Raw genomic sequence first — 26,875 nt, forward strand, 5'->3', positions numbered from 1 at the left:
ATTTGTTTAAACACGAGTATCGCTGACCTAGCTTTTATAGGCCTTTTACTAATGCATTACTTTTCATTGCACGTGACTGTTCCCTCATTTAGTTCTATTTCACATCATAATGGGGAGGTATTTTCCCCCGTAGTATTTGCCTTTTATACCTATTTTACTCATTGTTTATATAATAATTTTAAATTCAGTGTATTTGACAAAGTTTGTGATGACGAACAAACTTCACTCGTTATCCGAGGGTCACGGGTTCGAATCCCAGCCACACCAAATATGCTCGCCCTTTCAGCCGTGGGGGCATTATAATATGACGGTCAATCCCACTATTCGTTGGAGTAACCCAAGAGTTGGCGATGGGTGGTGATTGACCAGCTGCCTTCCCTATAGTCTTACGCAGCTAAATTAGGGATGGTTAGCGCAGATAGCCCTTGTGTAGCTTTGTGCGAAATTCAAAACAAACCAAACGATCAACCATTTTAGTTGGTTCAATGTTCTTAGGTTTTACAAAATTGCACTTGCGTTTGTTTCAAATTTTGATGGTCAAATTTAATGTATTCAACTTTTATTATATACATACTTATTAAGTACATTTAATATTCTTGTTTTAAATACGAAACATCTATATTATACGTGCATCATATTCCTAATAACGGCGTGTAAAAAAAGAATACTGTCCGGTTATTAATTATTTATCTTTCCTTCAGATTATTGTTTGTTTGTTTTTTCGTATAGCAAAGCCACATCGGCCTATCTGCTGAGTCTACCGAATGAAATCGAACCCCTGATTTTAGCGTTGTAAATCCATAGACTTACCGTTGTACCTGGCTAAGAAATGATTCAACAAACCAAGTTGAGCACAGAAATAAATCTTTATTATCGTTAATTAAGAGAACTGTTTAAGCTACAGATACATATTTTTTTCTTGTAACAGCTTTGACTGATCCCTCAATGTTGTAGAAACCTAATTAAGTTTCATTATGGCACTCTTCAAAGAGGGACCTCAAATACATTGTGTAACATATTAGTTGGGAAGTAAGATGACAATAAATAGGCTGTTGAAATTTACAATATACAGATACAAATCCGAAGACATACGAGCAAGCTTTTAGAACCCTGTAAGTTCGGCAAATGTTTGGTCCAGATCGTCTGAAATGGCCTTGTATTTCTCCTTCTCGTTGACCAGTTCGTCTGCAAGAAAAATCTTAGAGTAAGAACGATAGTTTGCAATTTGAGTTCACGAAAATCTTATGATCAACGCAAGGTAATAAATAACTGTTTCCACTCATAAACGAATTAAAATTATACAAAATGGAGGAAAAGTTTAGTCTTTAACATCAAGTGAGATTAAGATTTGCACTAAAAATAAAATTTACTCTTGAGGCCTAACGAACTGAGAAGTATTAAACTAGTATGCAACGTCGAATTATTGAACAATAACATTAAAAATCAGAGAACAGAGCTAAAAAGACATGTTTAAGCGGCGGCATTTACGTCACCGTCATCAGGAGTAGAGCGCTACCTAAGCATGTTGTCTTGGTTTTTAAATTCGCGAAATGCTTTTGATGAAGCTAATTTATTGTCAATAATTCAATGTTGCACGTTAGTTTAACATTTCACTTGTCCACAGATGCCGTTTGATTAATTAATTAATTAAACTGAGAAGTTACTCTATGAAGAACAGAGACTTGGAGATTGCAACGTTCAACGAAGCCATTGATGTATTGTGATCTAATAAAATGGAAGAAACAGTTTTGATAATCATGACCTTTGGCATAATTGAGATATATTTTAATCGTTCTAGTTAGCATCACGTATTTGGACAATCATTTTTTTTTATTTTCAGTTTTGATAATAAAAGTGAAAAAAAAATAACATACCTTCCAATCTGTCCACCTCTGTCTGGAGTTTTTGTACAGATCTTTCGGCGAACTCTGCCCGAGATTCAGCCTACACCCCCCAAAACAAAACAATATTAACACAACTCTTGAGAAAAAACACACCAATATTTATAAGAAAACCGCGTATTTATACGCATACATAACTCTTCTCGTGTTGTTACGATGTTCACGTGGGGCATATTAGTTCTTTCTATAACACTTAAGCATCGTGGTGATATTCATGGTATTTTTACGGAATGCGACTCTACCGTGGTAGAAAATAGAAAATTCAAATTTCGATTTCTAATTGGTTACAAAGGAATGTTACGTTTTTTAAAGGAAAACCATCCAGTATTAAATTTAAAATTTCAATAATTCACTAAATATTGTAAAATTGTCAACCACGATAGATTATTTTCTTGAACCTTCCTGTTACTATTAGTTGTTCTAAAGTTAAGTTCAACTATATAAATGTAAGATATAACATTTCGATGTTAATTTGAAAAATAAGAGTTTTTGTAACTGAATGCATTAAATTGAGATAATTTTTTTTTTTTGTCGACAACGAAAAGCTTAAAATTCAGTATTTTTGCCAAACATTTGGGAGCAAACTTTAAAAGCGTGCTCTTCTTTCAGACCAGGGGTGGGCAACTTATTTTTAATAGTGGTTACAACAGTGGCTAATGAAAACAACGTTGGCCAAACTATTAAAAAAATAAAATTGAAAAATGTTAGTTTAATCAAAATTGCATTTCAACTAACCTTCAATGTGAAAATTGAGGGGGTTTTCATCAACAAGTTTCGTGAAATTTGGCTCAATATCTATGTTCAATGAACGTCTCAGCTCTGTCTCTGAATTTATGTCAGAGAGATCTGTATCTAGACTTGAAAAAATCTAGCGTAGAAAATGTTGACTCACACACCCACGTGGATCCAAACATGGAAAATAATTTTGAAATTGCTATATTTAAATTTGGAAGACTCTCACTTATCAGAATAGTGGGCCACATCTCTCTGATAGAACATTTTTGTTTACCTTTATGTGTTCTACATTTTGCAGGGTAAACATCTCGTCTTCAAATCTACACTTATCCAAAGACTAAAAAGATGTAATTTCCTCACTGAAATTTCCTAAGTCAAATTGAAATGGATGATGCAAAAATTCAAATATCAATTTCAAATTTTTAAATTCGGAGAAACGTAATTAAAAATTCTGAGATAGAGTCTTAATCCAGTTTACATGGAGATCATCTTTAACATCGGAGAAATCATAGTCCTTATTATTTTCTAGAAAACTATTCAACTTTGCAAAATGTGTCAATCATTCTTTTGTAATTGTTCCGCTATATGGTTTAGCTTTAATTGAAATTAATAAATAGGCAGTGATTGCTCCATTATTATTTTACCTTTTCTCTGAAGCTATGATTTTAAATTATTCAAGTGAGCCATCATGTCGCACTGAAAGTGTAAATCACACTGCCATGACAAAATTTCAATTTTAGGGAAATTTTGGATTTTATCTTTTTTTAACAAGATACTCTTTTATTTGAGGAAATAAGGAAGTAAATCGTTCCAAGACTTTTCCTCTACTTAAACATCTTACATTTGCAAAATCAATAAAATCATCAAAAGCACAGTCATTGTTTTTTCTTCAAAGACTCAACAAACTGTCGATAGATGAGAGAGCTTCCATTTCTAATATAATTCACAATTTTACACCAATGTCCATCAATTTTTTCAATTTATCACTTTTAGACATCTGAGTACATAAATTTTCATGATACAAAATACAATGGAAAGATGGTAGCTTGAACTTCACTTTATTTTCAATTAAATTCTGCTTCAAAAGAGAAACAAATCTTAATTTCGCTTCAGTCATGGCGGGAGCGCCATCTGTTGTGACAGAAACCAGTTTCTTTCAATCCAGATTGATTTTTTGACATTTCAAGAAATGTTTCGAATATGTTTTTCCACATGTTCGATCTTGTAATCCACAAAGGCCAAGCATTTCTTCCCTCACTTAAATATCTGAAGTTACATATCGAACACAAAATATCAACTGTGCAGTGTCACTAACATCTGTTGACTCATCTTGTACTAAAAAAATGCAAACAGTCTTTTACTTGTTCAAGCAACTGATTCTATGTCTTTTGCTAACTCTAGCCATCTACGGACAATTGTTTTTCAAGTTAATTGCAAATTATTTACCTTTTGAAGAATATCATATTTTATTTTTGAATCATATTTCTCCAACAGAGTTTCAATGACAACAATCAGTATTTCGTTTGCTAGTTCAGAATCAGAAAATGATTTTTTTAACCTAGAATCCAAGCTGCTTCATAGCTAGCTAGCATAAGTAGTTCTATCGATGATAAAAATCTTTTAGGCCTCCCTTTTGTTCATGAAGTTGTTCTTTCAGACGGCTAAGAAAATTCGTACGATTTTTGCTATCAACTGGAAATTTTACATCAAATTCGTTGTGAAGATTGTTAAACTGTTGCTTAACTTTTGTTTCACAAAAGACACGTTGGCTTATTATTTGCTTCAATCACTGTAAATTTCAACTCCCAACTTTCATTAAATTATCGTGTCACGTTTCTCCAGTCACGCGCCATTCTTTTTTCGTCAGTAATGCCAGAACCAATTAAATTGTCTTTATTTGTTGAGTGTTCACCATCTTGTGGATTCTTTCGTTTTCGAATTATCCACTTATCCATATTATGGGATTAAAAACACGATATATTTAAACACTTGAAAGTTGCACAATAAAAATATGTTTGCAAGCGCATGCAAAACAACGCACACTCGATGACAAACATATAAACTAGGTTGACGTTACAAAATGGGCGGAGTCTGTGGCAGCGCACGACATTAATAATAACGTGAGTCAGTGCAGTTGCTGATTGCCAAATTTGCTATAAAAAATAAATGATGAAGAAAGTTGATTCCTAAACTCGAGCTGGCCACAACTGTGCTATCCACTGGCCACATGTGGCCAGTAGCCATGGAGTTACCCACCCCTGTTTCAGACTGCACCATCCTGAAAATTTTCATTGTGGTTAAGTTTGGAACCTTTGAAATGACGCTTAGATGGTTGTATTGTAAAACGTGCCTTATGCCATGCCTAAGATGTAAAGAATGCTTTTGTGGTTTGGATATTATGATGCAGTTATTTCAAGACCTACAAGCTATAAATCTACGGACTGTACCGCTAGAGGTTGATGCAGCTACGTCTACCGACTTGACACTATTGTCAAGTTGCATGCTTAAAAAGCTCTGAACTATACCTCTTGTAATCTTTGAGTCATTTGTCGGATTTGGGTTTCATAGGCGTCTTCTTTCTGTAAGGCCTAAATACGGCAAAAAGAAACGTTAGCTAAATTAAAACAGTGTATGTAAGATTACATGAAATGAACCCTCACCTCCTTTAGTCTGGAAGTCATACTACGAATCTGGGTCTCATAAGCTTCCTCTCTCTGCTGGGCCTATGAAAAAGATGGGGAAAGAAAACAAAAAAAAAGAAGAAAATGTGGTTAACCATATTACTGTCAAACTTCATTCTAAAAAGGCTGTTTATATCAGCTCCTTTCCTCCCCAATTATTATTTTTATATTAAAAAACAAAAAATATCAGCAGTTTCAACGAAAAAAACTTACTAAATTTGGAATAATTTGTAACAAAGAACAAAATTTACGATTAAAAGAATGAATTTTAAAGTTCTTGTCAGTAAAACGTATATTCTTAAGCTAGAATCTGGATTTAATAATAAAAGTTTGTCAGGAAATGTAAACCACATGACGGACAGCATGGTCATCATTTTCAAGGAAGATGACTTCTCACGAAAAAGTAGAGCAAGAAAGTACACAAACAGAGGGAGCTGCAAGAACATTGCTATAAAAACCTGAAAAAGCAAACACAAAAAAAATATGGGAGACACATACGTATGAGACAATAACTAAATCTGATAGAACGTCGCTTTAACTTTAAACAGATACAGAAAAAAATTACATATTGGAAGAAAGACTGGAAAGCTCAAAACAATGTTCAGGGTTAATTGCACTTTGTAAGAACGACAGTCTAGGTTCTGTGACCCCTTTGAACCATTTTTTACATCATAGACCGTATTCATTTTGATAGTCGTATCAAGTAACCATTAGCAACAACGACATTTCCATTGAAGAAAGTTTATGCAAGATTTACGACATTAATCTTAGAGCAAACATGTTTACAAACTTTACCTCGCTCTTAGATACTGACATTCAAGCCCATTAATTAAAGTTTTATTAAAGGACTTGATGGGTATAGAGCAAAATGCGAGTTTCATTATTTTAGTTTTCTCGACTATATTTCCAATAAAAATAACTACTGATGTCAAGAATTGGTGGAAACTTATATTTGTTGTTGTTGACAGGAAATATGTCCAGCTTTAGCAAAATAGCTTGAATTTCTAGGAGGGTTACTTTTCACAAGTATATTGTTTACTTTGTAGATGAAAATTGCTCCGGATTTTCTTAAAGTGTAGCTTTGTAACTGTTGTTGTCTTTAACGCTTTGCCTCGTGAACGTTTTTAGGAAGAGCACTTAAGAGACACTTGTTGGAAACATTAACTTTTCATTATACGAATTTGCTGTACGAACATTGTTTCGTATACCCTCAGCTCTAAACCTCCTCATGTCAGCGTTGCACTGTTGATACAGGCGTTGAACAGCGTATTAGCACATAAATCGTTCTTATAAAGCACAATTAACACTTTGTAACATACATGAGTTAGAAAATTAGAAAAGTTACTATGAAAAATATACGAGGTTGAAGCTTTAAAATAATTAAGTGAAGACATGAAACAATAACATTGTTAATCCCATATAAAACAAACAAACAATAATGTTATTGTGTTTAATTGTTGTAATAACAATAATACAGGTATGATTTTTATTTTTTGTGAATAAGATAATTAATATAAATTAATTACAAGTAGAAATACAGGAGTCTAAACACGAAACAAATAAAATGTCGAAACTCAAATAAACAAGAAGTAAACAAATATGAAAACCACACAATAACACTGAATTAAAAAGAAAGGAAGAACAACATATTGTGATGTAATTAATTTAAAACACATATGAAACAAATATATCACAAACCAACATTTAATACAAATTGTCACACTCTGGTATTCACAAAGACATCCAGACTTTAGCCTGAACACAAAATTCGTTACGATTACGAGACAGCAGCGTATTTTTTCCCAATATTGTTACAGCTTAACACAATGTATTTTTCCCATTACTGTTACAGCTAAACACAGCGTATTTTTTATATTGTTCTTAACCATGTACCATTATTACAGCTAAACACAGCGTATTTTTCCCATTACATTACAGTAAACACAGCGTATTTTTCCCATTACTGTTAACACAGCGTATTTTTCCCATTACTGTTACAGCTAAACACAGCGTATTGTTTCCCATTACTGTTACAACTAAACACAGCGTATTGTTTCCCATTACTGTTACAGCTAAACACAGCGTATTGTTTCCCATTACTGTTACAGCTAAACACAGCGTATTTTTTCCCAATATTGTTACAGCTAAACACAGCGTATTTTTTCCCAATATTGTTACAGCTAAACACAGCGTATTTTTCCCATTACTGTTACAGCTAAACACAGCGTATTGTTTCCCATTACTGTTACAGCTAAACACAGCGTATTGTTTCCCATTACTGTTACAGCTAAACACATCCATACCTTTTCCTCGCTGACCTCCAGTGATTTCAAGTTATTACCGACAACACGTAATTCTTCTTCAAGTTCTACGATTTTGCTGGAATAGGAAAACAGATATTTAATGTCACAGGAAAACAGGTACTTAATGTCACAGGATTCTTAAAAAAAATATGCAAAAGTAGGTAAAAGAAATTTCTCAGACATTACCCTCACAGGATTTTTAGCGATACTTTACCAAAACAAAATTCTTATTTTGTGAAATACTTTTTTGGGTTTTGAACTTGCTTGAATAGAGATAAGAAAATGTTAGAAGGCAAATGATTACGTATTTGAAAAGTTCACATGAAAAGCCTTGCGCGATATCTAGGCTTACGTACCCACACATACAGAATAGGGGGGTCTTTTATCAAAAGCAAAAATTGAACCTTTCCTTCTATGTGAAGAATTAAAGATACTCACATAAAAATCAAATGTTTATTTAAAAAACGAGAGAGCGGTGGACATCTTAGACGTTTTAGAATATTGCGGTTGTCGTTTGACTATGAATTTCGAACCTTGCTTTTCTCATAAACTTACCATGAAACCATAGAGAGAGAGGGGGGGGGATAACAACTCAAGAGGAGCTAGTGGTAAAAATATTAAAATAATAATAGTAATTTAAAAGTTCGAGAAAAATGTTCAAGTTATTGAATACCAACTTTAATAACTTAAGCCTAAATGTATAGTATCACTGACTCATGACTTATTAGCATACAAGAAAATTTTACAGAACTGGTGTCACTATAAAAGATTACTAACTAACATGGCTGGAGAAACAGTATAAGGTTAAGTATCAGGGGTCAGGAGAAACAGTGTAGGGTTAAGTATCAGGGGTCAAGAGAAACAGTATAGGGTTAAGTATCAGAGGTCAGGAGAAACAGTATAGGGTTAAGAATCAGGGGTCAGGAGAAACAGTGTAGGGTTAAGTATCAGGGTCAGAAGAAACAGTTAATTATGTAGGAGAAACAGTGTAGGGTTAGTATCAGGGGTCAGGAGAAACAGTGTAGGGTTAATTATCAGGGGTCAGGAGAAACAGTGTAGGGTTAGTTTCAGAGGTCAGGAGAAACAGTATAGGGTTAAGTATCAGGGGTCATGAGAAACAGTATAGGGTTAAGTTTCAGAGGTCAGGAGAAACAGTATAGGGTTAAATCAGTCAGGAGAAACAGTTAGAGTTAAGTATCAGGGGTCAGGAGAAACAGTATAGGGTTAAGTATCAGGGGTCAAGAGAAACAGTGTAGGGTTAAGTATCAGGGGTCAGGAGAAACAGTGTAGGGTTAAGTATCAGGGGTCAGGAGAAACAGTGTAGGGTTAAGTATCAGGGGTCAAGAGAAACAGTGTAGGGTTAAGTATCAGGGGTCAAACAAGAAGAGAAAAGAAAATTATACATTATTAGAATAGTACCGCCATTGTTACAGGTCCATCTACATGAAGGAAAAATATTAAATATTACAGAGTCAGTGTCACTGATACAAATCCGATCTGAGGAACTGTTATAAGACCAGTATCACTGGGAAATATTCATTTGACAAGGAAGGAAAATACTTTAAACCACCGTAAAAGATACAAATGAAACTAGCGTACATGGGACACATATATATACAGTGGTACCTCGGTTCTCAATACAGTGGTACCTCAGTTCTCAATACAGTGGTACCTCGGTTCTCGAACGACTCCCTTCTCGAACAATTCGGTTTTCGAACATATTGTTTGAGAAAAAAATGTCTTGGTTGTCGAACATAAACTCGGTTCCCAAACCAAACTGTCATGGCACGAACCCCCGAAATAACCCGACTGATGACCCGAACGACTCTCCGACCATTTTCGGCCCACGCCAAGCTTGACCAAAACATTTTACCCGCACCTGTCGCTCAGTTCACCCCCCCCGCTAAAATATGATGTGAACGTTCTCGTTTTAGTTTTTGTTGTTTTCTAAACATTCTGATTAAATAAGCCACCATGGGGTCAAAGAAGGATAATGAAAGCAGCAAACCAAAAAGAAAAGTTGTTAGAGCCACAATAGAAGTGACAAAAAGATCTCACAGCGAAGTATGAGAGTGGTGTTTGCGTGTTTAACCTTGTTACACAGTTTGGTATGGCAAAGTCTACAGTCTGCACCATACTGAAAAATAAAGAGGTCATCAAAGGAGCTGATGTTCCAAAGTGACAGTGCTTACAAAACAAAGATCACAAACAATGGAAGAGGTAGAAAAACTGTTGTTGATTTGGGTAAACGAAAAACAGTTAGTTGGTGATGGCGTTTCTGGACCATCATTTGTGAGAGAGCAAAGCAGTTGCATGCTGACCTCCTGAAAAACACCCCTGGAATGAGTGCTGATACAAGTGATGCCTTTAAGGCGACTAGGGGGTGGTTTGAAAAAATTAGGAAGAGAAGTGGCATACACAGTGTGGTGAGACATGGGGAGGGTGCCAGGCAGAAACAAACCTCATTAGACAAGTCTTCAGTGAGGAATAGGTCCAGTGAGTCTCAAGCAGGTTGTAGCGGTGCAAAGAGACAGAAAAGATAAAGAACCCCAGAAGGAGAGTTACCTGACGTTTATATGGAAGGTGACTCCCCTTCCAAACAATAATAACCCTCCTGCTCTCCACGTTCTTCACCAGCTTTCACTTACACCATCAGCTCTCCTCAGCACAGGTAAAGTGCAGTTAAATTTTCATTTATTGTTTTTTTATTGTGTTTATAGTTTTTGTGGTTCACTTTATGCATGTAAATATTATTATACAGATATAAATAAACAATATTTTTACTTAAAATTCTTCATAATGCGTAATTTTTGGAGGTCTATAACGGATTAATTCAGTTTACAGTATTTCTTGTGGGAAAAATTGATTCTGTTTTCGAACAGCCTTCTGGAACGGATTAAGTTCGAGAACCGAAGTACCACTGTATATATATGACCTAGGCCCAGCATGGCCAAGTGATTAAGGCACTCGACTCGTGATTCGAGGGTTGTAGGTTCGAATCCCTGTCACACCAAACATGCTCCCTCTTTCAACCGTGAGGATGATATAATGTTACGATGAATTCAACTATTCATTGGTAAAAGAGTAACTCACGAGTTGACGGTGGGTGGTGATGACTAGCTACCTTCCTTATAGTCTTACACTGCTAAATTAGGGACGGCTAGCGCAGATAGCCCTCGCGTAGTTTTGCGCGAAATTCAAACCAAAATTCAGATCTAACCAATAATAGAAAAGTAAATATTTTACATTAAAACTGATAGGGAATCAATCAATCCAAACATTTAACTATGTCAGAGAGGTTATCAGATGAGATCGCTTCGATATGGAAGCTTATTAAGCCAATGAATGGAAACAAAAACAAAAAACTTACGATTCGCCGCTCTCAGCACGTTCCTCAGCTCTCTCCAGATCGGCCTCAACCATAGCCAGTTTACGCGCAACCTGTAAACCAAACTTACATTACAACGACTTGTATTGCATATTAAGTAGAGGATTTTCTTGATGTGAAAGATCATACTAAAATATGTTACATTTCAGTTAAAATCTAATCATAATCACCAACAACTAGATATTTCTTTTTGTTTTGCCACATGGCACAACGCCATCGTATATAATACAGATAATACTAAGTTAATATTAAGTTTTACGACTCTTATTTTTTTTCTCGTTTGACCAACGAATATTTCTTCTCACGTAGTTTGGAACATTGATTATTATTCGGTGATATAACACATTTATGTTTAATTTGATCAAAACTAATTATTGTGTAATTTCTATTACATTTACCCACGGTATTACTTTACTGTGAGGATCGCGGGTTCGAATCTCTATCTCACCAAATATGCTCGCTCTTTTAGCCGTGGGGGCGTTATAATGTTACAGCCAATCCCACTATTCATTGGTAAAAGAGTAGCTCAAGAGTTGGCGGTGGGTGGTGATGACTAGCTGCCTTCCCTCTAGTCTTACACTGCTAAATTAGGGACGGCTAGCACAGATAGCTCTCGCGTACGCGTAGCTTTGTGCGAAATTCAAAAACAAACAAACAATTACTTTACTGTAAATAATTCGACTAATAACAAAAACTATGTTTTTCACTGAATGTTTATGAACTAAAAACGTTTAGTGTCTGAAATGTTTTGTAAACATTCTGAGAAGGACCGTTGCAATTTTGAAACAGAAAATTGTTGATAACTAAGTTAAACTTGTTGTTTCAAATTTCAAATTATTGTTATAAATTTGTTGGTAAATATGTACATTCTGTAACATTTGTAGTGTTTTTTTTGTTTGTTTAATTTCGCACAAAGCTACACGAGGGCTATCTCTGCTAGCCGTCCCTAATTTAGCAGTGTAAGACAGGAGGGAAGGCAGCTAGTCGTCACCACCCACCGCCAACTCTTGGGCCACTCTTTTACCAACGAATAGTGGGATTGACCGTCACATTATAACGCCCCCACGGCTGAAAGGGTGAGCATGTTTTGGCGCGACGGGGATACGAACCCGCGACCCTCGGATTACGAGTCGCACGTCTTAACGCGCTTGGCCATGCCGGGCCAACATTTGTAGCAAACTGAAAACTAAGCCGGTTTTGACAGTTTGTTTATTTTCTGCGTTTTTTAAGCCGTTGTGTTTGAACTACATGTTGTAAAGACAAACTAAAGGGTGTCAGAAAAGTCTGGAACCATAAGCGATTTCATATACTTGACTGAGTATGGCGCTGCCAGAATCCTGCCGCTGATCCAAACTTGTTTCGAATTACTACATCATCATGTGGAACACATTCTGTACAATTAATTTGTGGTTCCAGATATTTCGGACGCTCTGTAGTTTGAAGAGGAAGTAAGAAACAAGTGTGAAAACAGCACAATTAATGGGGAAAACCCATTTACATCTGGTAAGAACAATACATACTAAACAGGTTACCAAAATTATATATAATCTTAAAGAATATTTTATTCTATACGAGACGTGTAATTTACAAAGGTTATATAGGATAGTTTATAGATATGCTAGCTACATTTTGAGTTGAACAGAGCTCAGTGAAACTGTGTGGTATGTGGTCTAAAACTATTATATGGGTTAGATTATAGATATATTAGCTATATCTAGGGTTAAATAGAAATTTAATAAACTTGAGTGAACTGTATAGTTTACAAGGGTTATATAGGATGGGTTTTAGAAGATTTGGTTACATATAGGGTTAAATATAAATCTATGTGAGTTGTATATTTTACAAGGGACACACAGGCGAAATTCTTTAGAAGAATGTATCGAGTTTATCATGATTACAGGAGTTATAAATCTTTATTAGAGTTACAAAGGAGACATCAAGGTTATACATAAAGTTGCACAAGTCATGTAAGTTATAAAACAGTAAGGGTCTACCATTAATCTATTGGGTCTGAAGTTAATCGGGTCCATGTTAATATAAAGCATAAGACCGGAAAAGCTAGCAGCAAAACAAACTACGGTTTTATTAAAGCAGGCGGGACTTCGTAAGTTACCAGTGGTGAATTAGATGGAAGGAATACCTACTCTAATGGATTAGTTTTTCAAGCAACAACCGCCACACGACATGCTGGTACGGTGCACGCGACGGACAAGACGAACAAGTCATTTTGTTTGACAACTAATGTCACCTCATCGTATTTTCTGTCGGCGTCTTCTGCCATCACGCGGGCTTCCTTCAGTTGGTATTCTAATGAATCCATTCGCTCCTCATCCGTGATGCTTCGATGCTCAAGCATCTTACGCATACTGGTCATAAAAAAGGAGAGTATTCATTAGTAAACTCCACGTTGGATGGTCGTTTAGCCACTTGAACTTACAAATAATTTTCTTTTCTTGCTTGTATTGGTATAAACCTTACTTTTAATGTTTTAATAAAAGTTCTAGTTAAGAAGATCTGTGGGTTTATAATGGTAACTTTAAGATCGGAGGGTTTGTGTTAGATAAGATAGACCTAAAACCTCCAGAAAACCGGTTAGTGTGCTTCTTTGTAAAAGTAAGATGATTTATAACTTAGGCCTTTAGCAAGTTACAATGGTGTACAAGTGTTTAAGTCTGTACAAACGTTAAAGGAGAAATTATGGTAATTTACTATTGTGACGTATTATTTATGTGTAAACTATGTGAGTCAGTTTCTTCTAAAATCGACATTAAACTTCCAAATCAAGCTTTAAACAAGTCCAACGTGTTAATAAAGCTTACAGAGATAGATATACGTATATATAACCTGACATGGATCAGATGATGTATATAATATGTATAAAATCTTTTTTTCTTCTCGAATTCCGCAGAATAATTATTTACAGTTTCTAACTAACACATTTGTAACACTCAGCTAAGGTATTTAATTTGTCAAATAACCGTGGCATTTGAAGTTTTTCTTTAGGTAGGATTAGAGTAAATTAATCTATGAGACCTTTGTTTCCTTTTTATTAGCTGTAGTTTTGTGCACCAGTGACATCAAGTTTTGAGGCGCACGTGCACCCGATTCGATTTTATTACTCATAGGGATCTGCACGAGCCAACCCTCAAATTGAAATTCTTTCAGGTAGGATTAGAATAAACAAATCTATGAGTTTTTGGACGTGATCAAATACATCGATCGAAAGGATTTGACTTCCTGAGTCCAAAGTTATAATCAGATTTCAAATCGGTTAAGAGGTGACGGAGGTAGGAGCCAGAAGCGCGTACTTCAAAAACAAATAAACAACAAAAACTTGGAGCCGTTCAGCCGCTGCCAAAAATGCAAGTTGATAGAAGTTATAATACAGTCTAAGAGTTATTATCAACTGTTAAAAATTGAATTCGTTTGCTGTCGTTTTCTTTTCAGTGAAATGGAAACTTTTTTTCTATAAAGAAAGAGAATCGGTTTGAAAGTTTCAATATCTCGTTGTTCTTATATTAAAACTCTTTACTGGTTCTTATTTTAATTTTTTTTTAGCATCCGCTTACTTTTGTTTATATTCTTTCGGTATTTTGCTCTTAGTTCTTTTGTAACAACACTTCATGTTCACTGCAGCCTAGGTAAGGTTCCAACACCTACCGTTCGCTTTCATCTGCCAGTTGTGATGCCTCTTCAAGCTTCTGCGTGGCAGTTTTTAACCTCTCTTCTGATCTTTCAAAGTCTTCTTCCAGCAACTGGATTCGTCTATTGAGTGCAGCAACTTCACCTTCGGCCTGATTTTAAGATAAAAACAAAACAGAAACAAGAGTGTGTGACTCTTTGTGTAACATATACTCAGATGTTAAACTGGTTGTTGGCCACAAATGACATCTGACAAACACAATACAGCATCGCAAGTTTTGAATATTTCGATTAAAAAATATATATACAATATATATATTTATATATATTACAATATGTTCTAAAGGCTTGTATTTTTGTGCAATTAAGATAAAAATGCTTACATTTTGAAAGGCCTTATCTTTTTCTTCTAATTTGCTGTTAGCACTAGAAAGCTGTTCCTGGACCTGATCCAATTCGTTCTCAATCTGTTGGATCTTCTTTTGGAGACTCCTCACTTCCTCTTCTGCCTGAAAAAATACGATAATAAAGATTTGTTAGTTTTACCAATGAAATTTTTACAGTTTGTTTTTTCTGCTTATATTCTGTTCGTAATTATATCTTCTGTATTGCTGCAAAAAATGTCATCATTACTCAGTAAAGAAAGTTTGTTTTTGAGTTAAGTCTAAATTCGATGTCCTAAGATCTTCGGTGTAGTTTGTTTTGAATTTCGCGCCAAGCTACTCGAGGGCTATCTGCGCTAGCCGTCCCTAATTTAGTAGTGTAGGACTAGAAGGAAGGCAGTTAGTCATCACCATCCACCTTGTGCAACTCTTTTACCAACGAATAGTGGTATTGACCGTCAAATTATAACGTCCTCCACGGCCGAAAGGGCGAGCATGTTTGTTGTGACGAGGATTCGAACCTGCGACACTACATCGTAAGTCTAGATTTTTGGAAACAATTTAAATATTCATAAATACTTCAATTATTTGAAAACAAATATTATTAGTAAAATAAAACAAAGCTGTTTCGTGAATAAAGAAGTAATTGACGTACAGTATGGATGCTTTAAGTCCAGAAACGTTTAATAATAAAAATTAAAAGGTAATGTATATTTCATGGTTGGTAAACGTTACTTGTAGAAAATTACCAAGAATCGACTGATCGTGGTTCAGCGGTTAGAGTGCCGAACTGTGGATCCGATGATTAATGGTTCGCTTTCCATTACTGGTAAAATCGCTTTTCTGTACTTTGTGACTATTGGTAGGTAATAAAAGTGTCATCCAAATACCACTATTCGGTTCAAGTAGCTCAAGTTTTGAAAGTGTGTGTTTGTTAACTAGATGCTTTCCCTATAGTCTATCGTTTCAAAATTATGTACATCAGAGAAGATAGTCTTCATGCAGCTTTGTGGGAATGTTCGAGAAAAATACCTCCGAATTCGTCACACTTTTTTTTCTCTGTTTATAAAAACTTATGTCTTGCGGCTTCAAAGAGGTAACAAATATTTTAACCATAAATAAGTACACATTTACAGTTAGATATACCTTGTACCATTAACATATCTTCTTACCTCTTCCAATGCATGTGTGTGTTTTCTTATAGCAAAGCCACATCGGACTATCTGCTGAGTTCACCGAGGGGAATCGAACCCCTGATTTTAGCGTTGTAAATTTGTAGACTTGCCACTGTATCAGCGGGGGACTTTTCCAATGCTATAGAGGTTTTGTTTATTTATTTAGAACTAAGCACAAAGTTACACAATGGGCCACCTGTGCTCTACCCATCACGGGGATCGAAACCCAATTTTTAGCGGTGTAAGTCCGTTGTGCCACTGGAAGACGCTATAAAGGTTAATGTTTAAATTCCACAACAGCTATTAAAATATTCTAGAATAGGTGTGCAACGTTCAAAAAACAGCACGCACAGGTTCTAGAAGAGGTGCGAGACGTATTTAAAAAGGTACACAAAACTTCTTGAAAGGGTATGCAATGGTTCTAGGAGGAGTGGGTGACATTTTGAAAAAAAAGTACGCAAATGCAAGGTGCGCTTCGTATTTAATATGGAACACCAAGTTCCAAAAAGGAACACACAAAAATTCTGCAAGAGGTGTCCAACGGTTTTATGGAAGGTACGCAATGTTCTATGAGGGCTTGTCAACGATTATAAAGGTAGGGTATATACAATTTTTTTTTATATATATATAAAAAGTGTGCAATGGTTGTAGAAGGCAGGAGTGAAAATATACAAAGGGTGCTACTTTTAGAGGGAAAAGGAAATGAGTGACGTAGCCATACTGCAGGATCCAGGGTTGTGTACCTTCAGAAATTCATTCATTCATTCATCTACCACTCGATTCCGTCAAGGAACATAGGGCCGCAATCACTTGCGGTTTCATGAACAGGTATTTAAGTGAGTAGGTTGTTAACCCACTGCACCGAGCCGTCCCTAATTTAGCAGTGTAAGGCTAGAGGGAAGGCAGCTAGTCATTACCACCCACCGCCAACTCTTGGGCTACTCTTTTACCAACGAATAGTGGGATTGACTGTCACATTATAACGCCCCCACGGCTGGGAGGGCGAGCATGTTTGGCGCGACTCGGGCGCGAACCCGCGACCCTCAGATTACAAAGCGTACGCCTTAACGCGCTAGGCCATGCCAGGCCACACCCTCAGAAATATTGTACTAAAAGTTTTCATTTTGGTAGTATCTAAAGCTATTTTAGCATGTTTAAAATATCTTTTATGTATACATGTCCTCAGATTCGTGGGCGAAACCGCTTGCGTACATAGAAAGAATACGTAAAGTTTGGGTAGTGGTAAGTGTAAGGATTTACAATGTTAAAATTCGGGTTTTGATACCTCGCGATGGGTACAGCAGATAGACCAACGTGGTTTTGTTCTTTAAAAAAACTCAACCCAACCAACCGGTGTGATTTTAAAGATGAAACAAAATTGCACGGCCCAGCATGGCCAGGTGGTTAAGGCACTCGACTCGTAATCGGACGGTGGCGGGTTCGAATCCCCGTCACACCAAACATGCTCGCCCTTTCAGTCGTAGGAGCGTTATAATGTGACGGTTAATCCCATTATTTGTTGGTAAACGAGCAGCCCAAGAGTTGGCAGTGGGTGGTGGTGACTAGCTGCCTTCCCTCTAGTTTTACACTGCTAAATTAGGGACGGCTAGCGCAGACAGCCCTGGAGTAGCTTTGCGCGAAATTCAAAACAAACAAACAAACCAAGTGTGACACATTTTGACAAAATCAGTACAAGGAGTTTATCTTGATTTTTACATGTATATCGAAACCAAATTTGTTTCTAGTTTAGGTTCTACGCATTTCTCTTTTTTAACAAAGAACAGAAGGATTCATCTAATTTAGTTAACGGAATCCTTGGTTTGTTATTTTTTTCAACCGGAAATGCGCTCAGCGCGAGGCACCCTAGGAAGACAAATTATAAAATACGTAAACCGTATAACATTCCTGTTCACGTATACACAAGTTATTTCAAGCAAAGCTCTGTCTGTATATACATATATATATAATGACACGAGTTACATTTATTACAAATTATACCGTTGGCGAAATATTTTCATATAACTTGGCGATAAGAGTAATTATTATCACAGAATCCCAAATTGCTCTCTGACCTCGATCATTTCTGTCCTTCTGTGGGACAGAGTTATGTCCACGGAATTACAAAGCTTAAAATCCGGGGTTCGAGTCCCCGCGATAGACATTGCAAATATCACAATGTGGCTTTGTACTGAAGCAAACAAACGAACTAAGAATTCATCATTTCTCACCCACCCCTGGTGGTTTAGTAAGGTAAGTCTGAAAACTATAACCCCAAAATCCGGGTTTCGATTCTCGAGGTGGAGACAGCACAGATACCTCATTGTGTAGCTTTGCACTTCCCAACAGTCAAGGCCCGGCATGGCCAAGCGTGTTAAGGCGTGCGACTCGTACTCTGAGGGTCGCGGGTTCGCATCCCCGTCGCGCCAAACATGCTCGCCCTTTCAGCCGTGGGGGCGTTATAATGTGACGGTCAATCCCACTATTCGTTGGTAAAAGAGTAGTCCAAGAGTTGGTGGTGGGTGGTGATGACTAGCTGCCTTCCCTCTGGACTTACACTGCTAAATTAGGGACGGCTAGCACAGATAGCCCTCGAGTAGCTTTGAGCGAAATTCAAAACAAATAAAACCAACAATCAAACAAACCAATGTGGTCAAAATAGGAAGTTGGTTTGGTGTTTAATGGCACAAAGCAGCTAGACTATATTGAGTTGCTTGACATTACCTTTAGTGTACGTTAAGGTTTCTTGAGTTGCTATTGTTTCAGAAAGACAATTAACAACAAGTCATTTTATCAACTGAATCCACGAGCTGCTAAATGCGGCGATTTTTTATTCACCTAATATTTTCAACCAATTACATCAATGACGTATGTATATGTTGCAACTGTCAACCCGTTTAGTTAAATACACACAGTTCTGATTTTTATTTAAAGTTAATGTTTCATTGGATAGTCAAAATTGTTTGAAGAAAGACGGACGCAATGGGATGGGCGGTGTTTACAGATGGCACGAATATTATACAATTAATCATCTGAGATCTGTAAGTTGTTTACCTGTTGTTCAGATGGTTTTCTTGTTTAAAAATGTCGGTTTCTGTTTGCATATCCTGTGCCTTCGAAACAGGATAGGAAGTGTTAAAGAACTAAAAAAAAATGATGCAAACTATTTTCTGAAGTACCTCGCAGCAGGCGATTATACGTTAAAATAGTTTAACTAACTTTCCACTTGGGGGCGATATCTGAGAGGCACCAGTGACACAACCTCTGCTGGGAACATGGCCATGTATAGTATGATCGGCTATTTATAGGTACGATGGGTTCTTCCTTTGCAGATTGTTGGGTTACTTGTCTCATTCCTAGGGAGGTGATTTTGTTCTGTTTTTTTTCCCCAGCTTTAAAATTTTTATAAAGAATTTTCCATACAACTTTTCTTTATTTATATATTATATACAAACGCTTATATGTGAAAGCCTAGAGTTACTATAATATTTCTATGGAAGTACTTATGGAACTGTACTGCTTATTATTTGTGTATTTGATGTAGTATTGATGTTTCGTGATATTATAATGAGAAAAATGCTTGATTTTTAACAGTAACAGATCTGTACTTTCAACAGGATTTTGGTTCTTAAAATCAAAGAAAACCCACGTAGCACAAAATAAGGAAAATGATTTTTTTAAAATTTCTTACAGCTGGTAATTTCGACGTGATCGGTTTATTACTGGGCATATAGACGATAAAATGCCAGCGCGGAGATCACTTGTAGGTCAGGTATAGACATCTGTACCCGATATTTTACAACGCTAAAATCAGGGATTCGATTCCCCTTGGCGGACTCAGCAGATAGCCCCATGGGGCTTTGCTATAAGAAAACACATACACACACACTCTCTCAAACAAATAGAGGGATTTACTGTTAAGAGTTATAATGAACTCTAGCTGAAAATACAAACTGCAGCTCGAACCTCGGACTTTCCAATTCACTGCCTGGAACACCAAACAACAGCCTACGTTCAGCACCGTTCAATTAATTTATATAAATTTATAGAACTTATTAGTTTCAAACAGAAAACCTCAGCTACAAATAGTGGCATTTTTTTATTTTATTTTATTTTTTGAAACAGCATTACAAGTTAGATCCATCCCTGGATTAACTTTACTTCAAAAAAATCCAGAGTCAATGAATGACACGTCACGATAATTACAATCTGTGATTTCTGCTTTGTGTTTACAAGCTAGGTTTTGACAAGAACACTTAACCCTTTTTGTTTATTTGTGTTAATACTTTATTTTAACCACATCTTACTCAAGGTAAGAACCCGTCTTCTGGGTTTTCTTGACACAGTTTCGCAAGAATGCAAATATCGTTTTTATTTCTCTCGCATTGTTGTTACGTTCGAAGGTTAAACCAGTTATTAGTTAACCACAGATTTCCTGAGATTTCCATGAAACAGTTGAATGGAAGCCACGATAATATAACAAACATAAGGTAGGTAAAGCGGTTACGTTGGATGAGCTTTTAAAACTCAATCTCGCTAAGAGAAGACTGCCATCAAAACCAAAGTCTTTTAGCCTTGAAAAACACGCACAAAAGTTTATTAAGAAAAAACATGATTAATTACATTTTAACGTCGTTGTGTAAGAGTTGTGGATGTAATTTACTGCCAAGTGTGGACGTAATGAACGCTTACGGTTCATAATGGGCCCGAGTTTCGAACTTAGTTTAAGACTTTAAACTCTTTGCAACAGATGTGACGCCCTCCAATGGTTCAGCGGTAAGTTTGAGTACTTATGACGCTAAACACTGAGTCTCGATATCCGTGTTGCACACAGCACAAATAACCCATTGTGTAACTTTGCGCTGAACGACAAAACAGGTATTCTATGTTAACGGGCTTATCTGATAGCTGGACGGAATATATGAGACAATAGATTTAGTAATTGATTCCACGCGTATACGTCGTAATTAATAATATAGATCGTTTAACCTACCTTATCTGCACGACCATTAGCATCACGACACTGCTGCTCTGCCACATCAGCACGGTCACATGCGTTCTCCCTATCCTGCTTCATCGCCTGCATCTTTTTCTTGATAGCCTCCATGGTGATCCAGTCGAGCGAGAGACAAGTTGCGCGTCAAGATGAAGCCCTAACTTTGAGAAGACTGAAAAATCTCTGCCGCCAACACATGAAAACCGAATCACTAGAGCCTCTTCGGGTCAACTGCCATTGGCTCTTGTTTTCTAACGTCACTTCCTCCTTCCTGCTCACAGTGTCGGATTTCAGGCAATCGCTCCCTCCTCTGTCCTCTACGTCATAACCTGGCGAGGCCAGGAATGGCCCGTTTGTTGCTCGGGTTTCTAGCTAGACTTCCTCTCAGAACTTAAGAACATGGACAAATATAGGGCATTGCGAAGTAGAACCACACAGTTCTAAATTTCATTTTGCTATTATATTTGTGGAAATTGGAATACAACTTAAAATACTGTTGTTCAGAAACAGCAGCTACACTTGTGCATATATATAAGAACAAGAAAAAACCCTGAACGAGAAACGCTCATAACATTTGGAAATTTAGGTAATAAAAATTAATTTGGGACAAAATTACCGTAGCATAAATAAGAAGAAAAATGCCGATTTGAAAAATCTGTAAACTTTTATTTGAATGTTTGTTTGTTTTGAATTTCGCGCAAAGCTACAAGAGAACTATCTGCATTAGCCGTCCCTAATTTAGCAGTGTAAGACAAGAGGGGAAGGCAGCTAGTCATCACCACCCACCGCCAACTCTTGGGCTACTCTTTTACCAACGAATAGTGGGATTGACCGTCACATTATACGCCCCCACGGCTGAAAGGGCGAGCATGTTTAGCGCGACGCGGGCGCGAACCCGCGACCCTCAGATTGCGAGTTGCACGCCTTACGCGCTTGGCCATGCCTGGCCTAGGAGGCGTTATAATGTGACAGTCAATCCCACTATTCGTTGGTAAAAGAGTAGCCCAAGAGTTGGCGGTGGGTGGTGATGACTAGCTGCCTTCCCTCTAGTCTTACACTGCTAAATTAGTGACGGCTAGAAAAGATAGCCTTCGAGCAGCTTTGTGCGAAATTCCAAAACAAACAAAATAACGCCTCCACCGCTGAAATGGCGAGTACGTTTGGTGGGTTAAGGCGTTCGACTCGTAATCTGAGGGTTGCGGGTTCGAATCCCGGTCGCACCAAACATGCTCGTCCTTTCAACGGTGGGGTGGTGATGACTAGCTGCCTTCCGTTTAGTCTCACACTGCTAAATTAGGGACGGTTAGCGCAGATAGTCTTCGCGTAGCTTTGCGCGAAATTCAAACCAGTTCCAATTTTAAATTAATAGGGAACATTTCGAAACTCAAAACAAACAAACTCATACTGAACGAAACTAAAAGTAATTTCAAGATTTTTGGCGCACTTTAGACAGAAATTAAAAAAAAAAAATGATTACAGACGGTCACGACAAACGTGGAAATTCCTCTTATTGTTTTACTGGAACCTATGAATGAGATAAACCAATTCATTCTGAAAACAGCAACCATCCTGGAAAATTATGATGCCAAAATGTTAAATGTGTGACAGACATTTAACCTGATGATCATATGGAATTTTCTATCTGATATAGAATACATATGTCAGTTGTATTTATATCTTGGTATGAAAGTAATTTCAAAAGCGTTATCACATGTTTTCTAGTGCTCCATCCATCAGCAAACGTAATTGAAAAATATACGTTAGGTTTTTCAGTGTTAAACTAAATATGAATCTATTGAATGACATGGTTATAAAATATGTTAATTTTAAAAATGAATTAATGAAGTATTTATATGAAAACTAATATTTAAATAATGATATAAAACAATGGTTCCAATGGAGGCTGTAAAGAGAAAGTAGTAATTTGACGAGAAATACTCCGCATCACTGATCTTACTCTGATAGTAATCTCGAAATAAGATGCAAGAATACAAATTGTCTTCCATAGGCTGGCCCGGCATGGCCAAGCGTGTTAAGGCGTGCGACTCGTAATCTGAGGCTTGCGGATTCGCATCACCGTCGCGCCAAACATGCTCGCCCTTTCAGCCGTGGATGCGTTATAATATGACGGTCAATCCCACTATCCGTTGGTAAAAGGGTAGCCCTAGAGTTGGCGGTGGGTGGTGATGACTAGCTGCCTTCTCTCTGGACTTACACTGCTAAATTAGGGACGGCTAGCACAGATAGCCCTCGAGTAGCTTTGTGCGAAATTCAAAAACAAACAAACAAACTTCTTCCATACTTGTTTTTTAATATTCTGTACCAAATCAGTGAATCAGTGGTGTAACAACAGAAGACGGCGCCCTCTTCCATGGAAAGAGAGTTCACCTATATTCATTTCCCTGTCACTGTAGTCAGATTTGGCTCGTATTTCAATGTCATTTTTCTTCTCAGAATGGATTCATTATTTTAATCGATGTAAAGACAAGTAGCTAAATATAACTTAATACAACATTTAAAGCATCTTATCAAATTGTTAGTTATGTTTACTCCGCGATATTCGTAGAAATTATTAGTTTTATTCACTGATTTTTAAAAATTAATTTGTTTATATGTTTGTTTTAATTTGGTTTGTCTTTTTTGTTTTGAATTTCAAGCAAAACTGTTCGAGGGCTGTTTGTGCTAGCCGTCCCTAATTTAGCAGTGTAAGACTAGAGGGAAGGCAGCTAGTCATCACCACCCACCGCCAACTCTTGGGCTACTCTTTTACCAACGAATAGTGGGATCGACCTTCACTTTATAACGCCCCCATGGCTGAAAGGGCAAGCATGCTTGGTGTGACGGGGCTTCGAACCCCCGACCCTCAGATTACGAGTCGTGTGCCTTAACAAGCTGGCCATGCTGGGCCATTTGTTTTAAAACAAAGCCACATGGGGCTGTCTGCTGTGCTCACCGCGGGGAATCGAACGCCGGATTTTAGATTTACAAGACCGTAAACTTAGCACTATATAATCGTTGGACTTTTTAAATCATTATTTTAAGAAATAAACAAAATGTATGCTTTGGATTACCATATGTTTTAGTAGATGAATTATTAATATTTTAAAATAAATATTTTATCAAACTAGGTTATTATCTCTTTGAAGACAAGCTGTTTGATGTGGCACATCAGGTATCATTTTGCGTGAGCTAGTTCCTCTTTTTGTTTTATTCTTTTGAAGTTTCTCAGCAAAAATAAACATTTCTGAAATACGTTTAACTTTTGGTGCTTTCTTTTCAACTTGGTTACATTTTCAAAGTTTCTGGGATTTCTTTCTCCTCACCTCTTTGGTAAATTCATGGTAGTGTGTTTATCCTAGAAACCTATGGTGTAATATAAATATCGTACAGATATTTTTATTGGTTGAAATTTATTGTGGAGTTTTGAGGATTTTTTTGCTCGGAAATCGCAATGTAACAAGTTTTTAGTGGAATTATTCCTTCTATTAATTGGGGAACTACAGATCCTTGACCTGGAATGTTTATAGATTTCAAACATTAGAAACCGTTTAACTTCAGTGAAAAATAAAATCGAACGTTAGTATTTCTACGAGGACATTAGATACCTTCGTCGGAAAAGGTCAGCTTATAAACGACATGAGGCTAGCCAAGAATAGAGAGCTAGCTAGTTAGCCATTACAGAAAGTGTAAGAATATCAACTCAGAATTAGTTCGCTCATTGTAAACTGTCGATAAAATATTCATTTCCAGACCAGATAGAAGACTCAATATTGCTTGTAAGTTTGTAAAACTTTTATATATAAGTTATTATTTGTAATAACCGTATTATAGATTGTATTGCTATTTGTATGTTAAAATATATTGGTGTTAAGAAAGAAAATTGTATGCTTCAATCGTGTTGGTAAATATCCCAAATTTGATATATTTCGACATTCAGTTAACTTCTAAATTCAAATCAAAATATCAGACTGTTTCAAATCGTAAGATAATAAATCGGAAACTCGTCCGAGATAAATTATAATACGTAATAACATGCTGGGAGGCTATATCAAAAAGTGTGAAAAGAACAACAAGTTCCTATTAAAAGGTAGTAACCAAAAATGTAGCTACGATTACAGAAAGAAAACACAAAAACATTAGTTATCAGGCTTAAATGATGAAAAACGATGAACTAAATAAGTGTTCGTAATGAACAATCAGTAAAGAGCCACAAGTAATATGTTATAAAACGGCTTGTAATCAGGTCCTCCACAGGTTTTTAGGGTGTCCCGGGTAAGGATTGGCATGTCAAAATATCCATCCTTTCCGAACTGTGAGCTGGTTTAACTGATTCCACATTCGTTCGATTGCGTAGTAAACTCATCAGCCAATTGAGGGAAGCAAATTAAACCGCGTGAACATTGCCAATAACTGACGATCAAATGAAATGACAGCTTCTGTGATAATGACAGTAAACGGTGTTAAAACAAGACAGGTTTCAATGTTTATTTACTTTTAGCAGTTACATACACTCTTGCTGATTGGTTATAATGCTTTAACCTTCTGGCCTATTGTTTTCAAACTAAATTCCGATTGAATAGATGTTCAATTTTTAAGGTTCTGTAGCAATGTTATTTGTTTGTCTTTGGTGGTCTGAATCCCAAGAACCTCAACCCAAAATGCCATCACCTCCAGGTGTTCACATTAGTATGAGAGCCTATACGTAGGCAGTAGTAGCTTGGGTAGAGGTGAGACAGCGGTAATTTTACGGACTTACTATGTTGATCTCGCTTGAAACCTCGGGAAACTTTGTTTGGTCCCAGTGTTTTATCTATTTGAAGTATCTAAATCATAGTAATTACTATTAATTTATTAATATTTAAACGATTCAAATCAATGTAAATATTTCTTTAGAATGCTCACGATCAGAAATATTCCCATAAGTTTAAAGAGAAGTCGAATCATAGCCTTTAACCTTTTTTATTAGTCGTCTTTAAGAGTTCAGTACTCCATTTAAATATTTTTTTACATTTAACATACTTAGAAAACCTGACTGTTAATTTAACATTATCAATCAGTTGTTTTTCATAAGTTCTTTCAGATTTTCTAATTTCGTTTATTAATCAAGTTACTAGTTTTCTTGTAGGTCTTGTTTATTTATCTTTTTAAATTCAAGACATTTATTTATAATTTTCCTTTTATATCTTTAGTGAACCAATTAATTATGTGTGATAGTTTCTATCGTCTTGTTTTCGAAATGTATCTATCCGGAATTAAAAGCAATTTGTTGTTAAATATGTCCTAAGTCTGTCACACATTACCCTTTCTCATTATCTCAATTCACAAATGATAAATATTGTATTATGGCTTAAACACCGGTTTTTCAGAATTAGGAAGTAAAATTTTATTTATTGTTATCTCAACACGTATTCAAACACCAAATCTAATTATGCGACGATCACCCTTCCCCCGACATTCTCCCCACCTCAAATCTTGCAATCATATCCTCATTAATGGTCAATACTCTGATTATCTCTTTGACAATTTTGTGTAGAATCACTTCAAGAAATTGCGATTTTTCTGTCACTATTTGACTTCCCACGCTCCAAACCAATGGGTCTAAAATTAAAACATCCAACAATTATTACATCAACATTCTTATAAGCAGCATTCGCCACCCAATTATAAACTTATC

General features: G+C 36.4%; 1 protein-coding gene across 3 annotated transcripts; it reads right to left on the reverse strand.

Annotated features, from left to right (window-relative positions):
* Nucleotides 1-847: 847 nt before the first annotated feature.
* On the reverse strand, nt 848-21,580 carry LOC143222409 (tropomyosin-like). 3 transcript variants are annotated; one of them, XR_013012231.1, is made up of 9 exons: nt 21,199-21,580; nt 15,034-15,159; nt 14,669-14,802; nt 13,257-13,374; nt 10,991-11,061; nt 7,621-7,696; nt 5,162-5,359; nt 1,875-1,944; nt 848-1,185 (listed from the first exon to the last, which is right to left on the reverse strand). XR_013012231.1 is itself a non-coding variant. In XM_076448898.1 (9 exons), exons 1-9 carry the CDS (start codon nt 21,310-21,312, stop codon nt 1,103-1,105), a joined length of 855 nt encoding a protein of 284 aa, XP_076305013.1. In that variant the 5' UTR covers nt 21,313-21,580; the 3' UTR covers nt 848-1,102. The 3 variants fall into 3 exon arrangements, 2 of the variants coding, with proteins under 2 accessions (XP_076305013.1, XP_076305012.1); XM_076448898.1 differs by having other exon boundaries at nt 5,162-5,224; XM_076448897.1 differs by having other exon boundaries at nt 5,297-5,359.
* Between the last annotated feature and the right edge of the window lie 5,295 nt (nt 21,581-26,875).

The sequence above is a fragment of the Tachypleus tridentatus genome, chromosome 8 (genome assembly GCF_004210375.1).
Source record: "Tachypleus tridentatus isolate NWPU-2018 chromosome 8, ASM421037v1, whole genome shotgun sequence".
In the NCBI taxonomy this organism is placed as follows: Eukaryota; Metazoa; Arthropoda; class Merostomata; order Xiphosura; family Limulidae; genus Tachypleus; species Tachypleus tridentatus.

What these genes read in the sequence shown, in the direction of transcription:
- LOC143222409 (XM_076448898.1), bottom strand. Translation starts at nt 21,312, where the DNA reads ATGGAGGCTATCAAGAAAAAGATGCAGGCGATGAAGCAGGATAGGGAG. An exon ending in AAGATAAGGCCTTTCAAAAT is followed by an intron (nt 14,803 to 15,033) that starts GTAAGCATTTTT and finishes TCTTAAAATCAG; the next exon opens with GCCGAAGGTGAAGTTGCTGC. An exon ending in CTGGCAGATGAAAGCGAACG is followed by an intron (nt 13,375 to 14,668) that starts GTAGGTGTTGGA and finishes TTTTATGACCAG; the next exon opens with TATGCGTAAGATGCTTGAGC.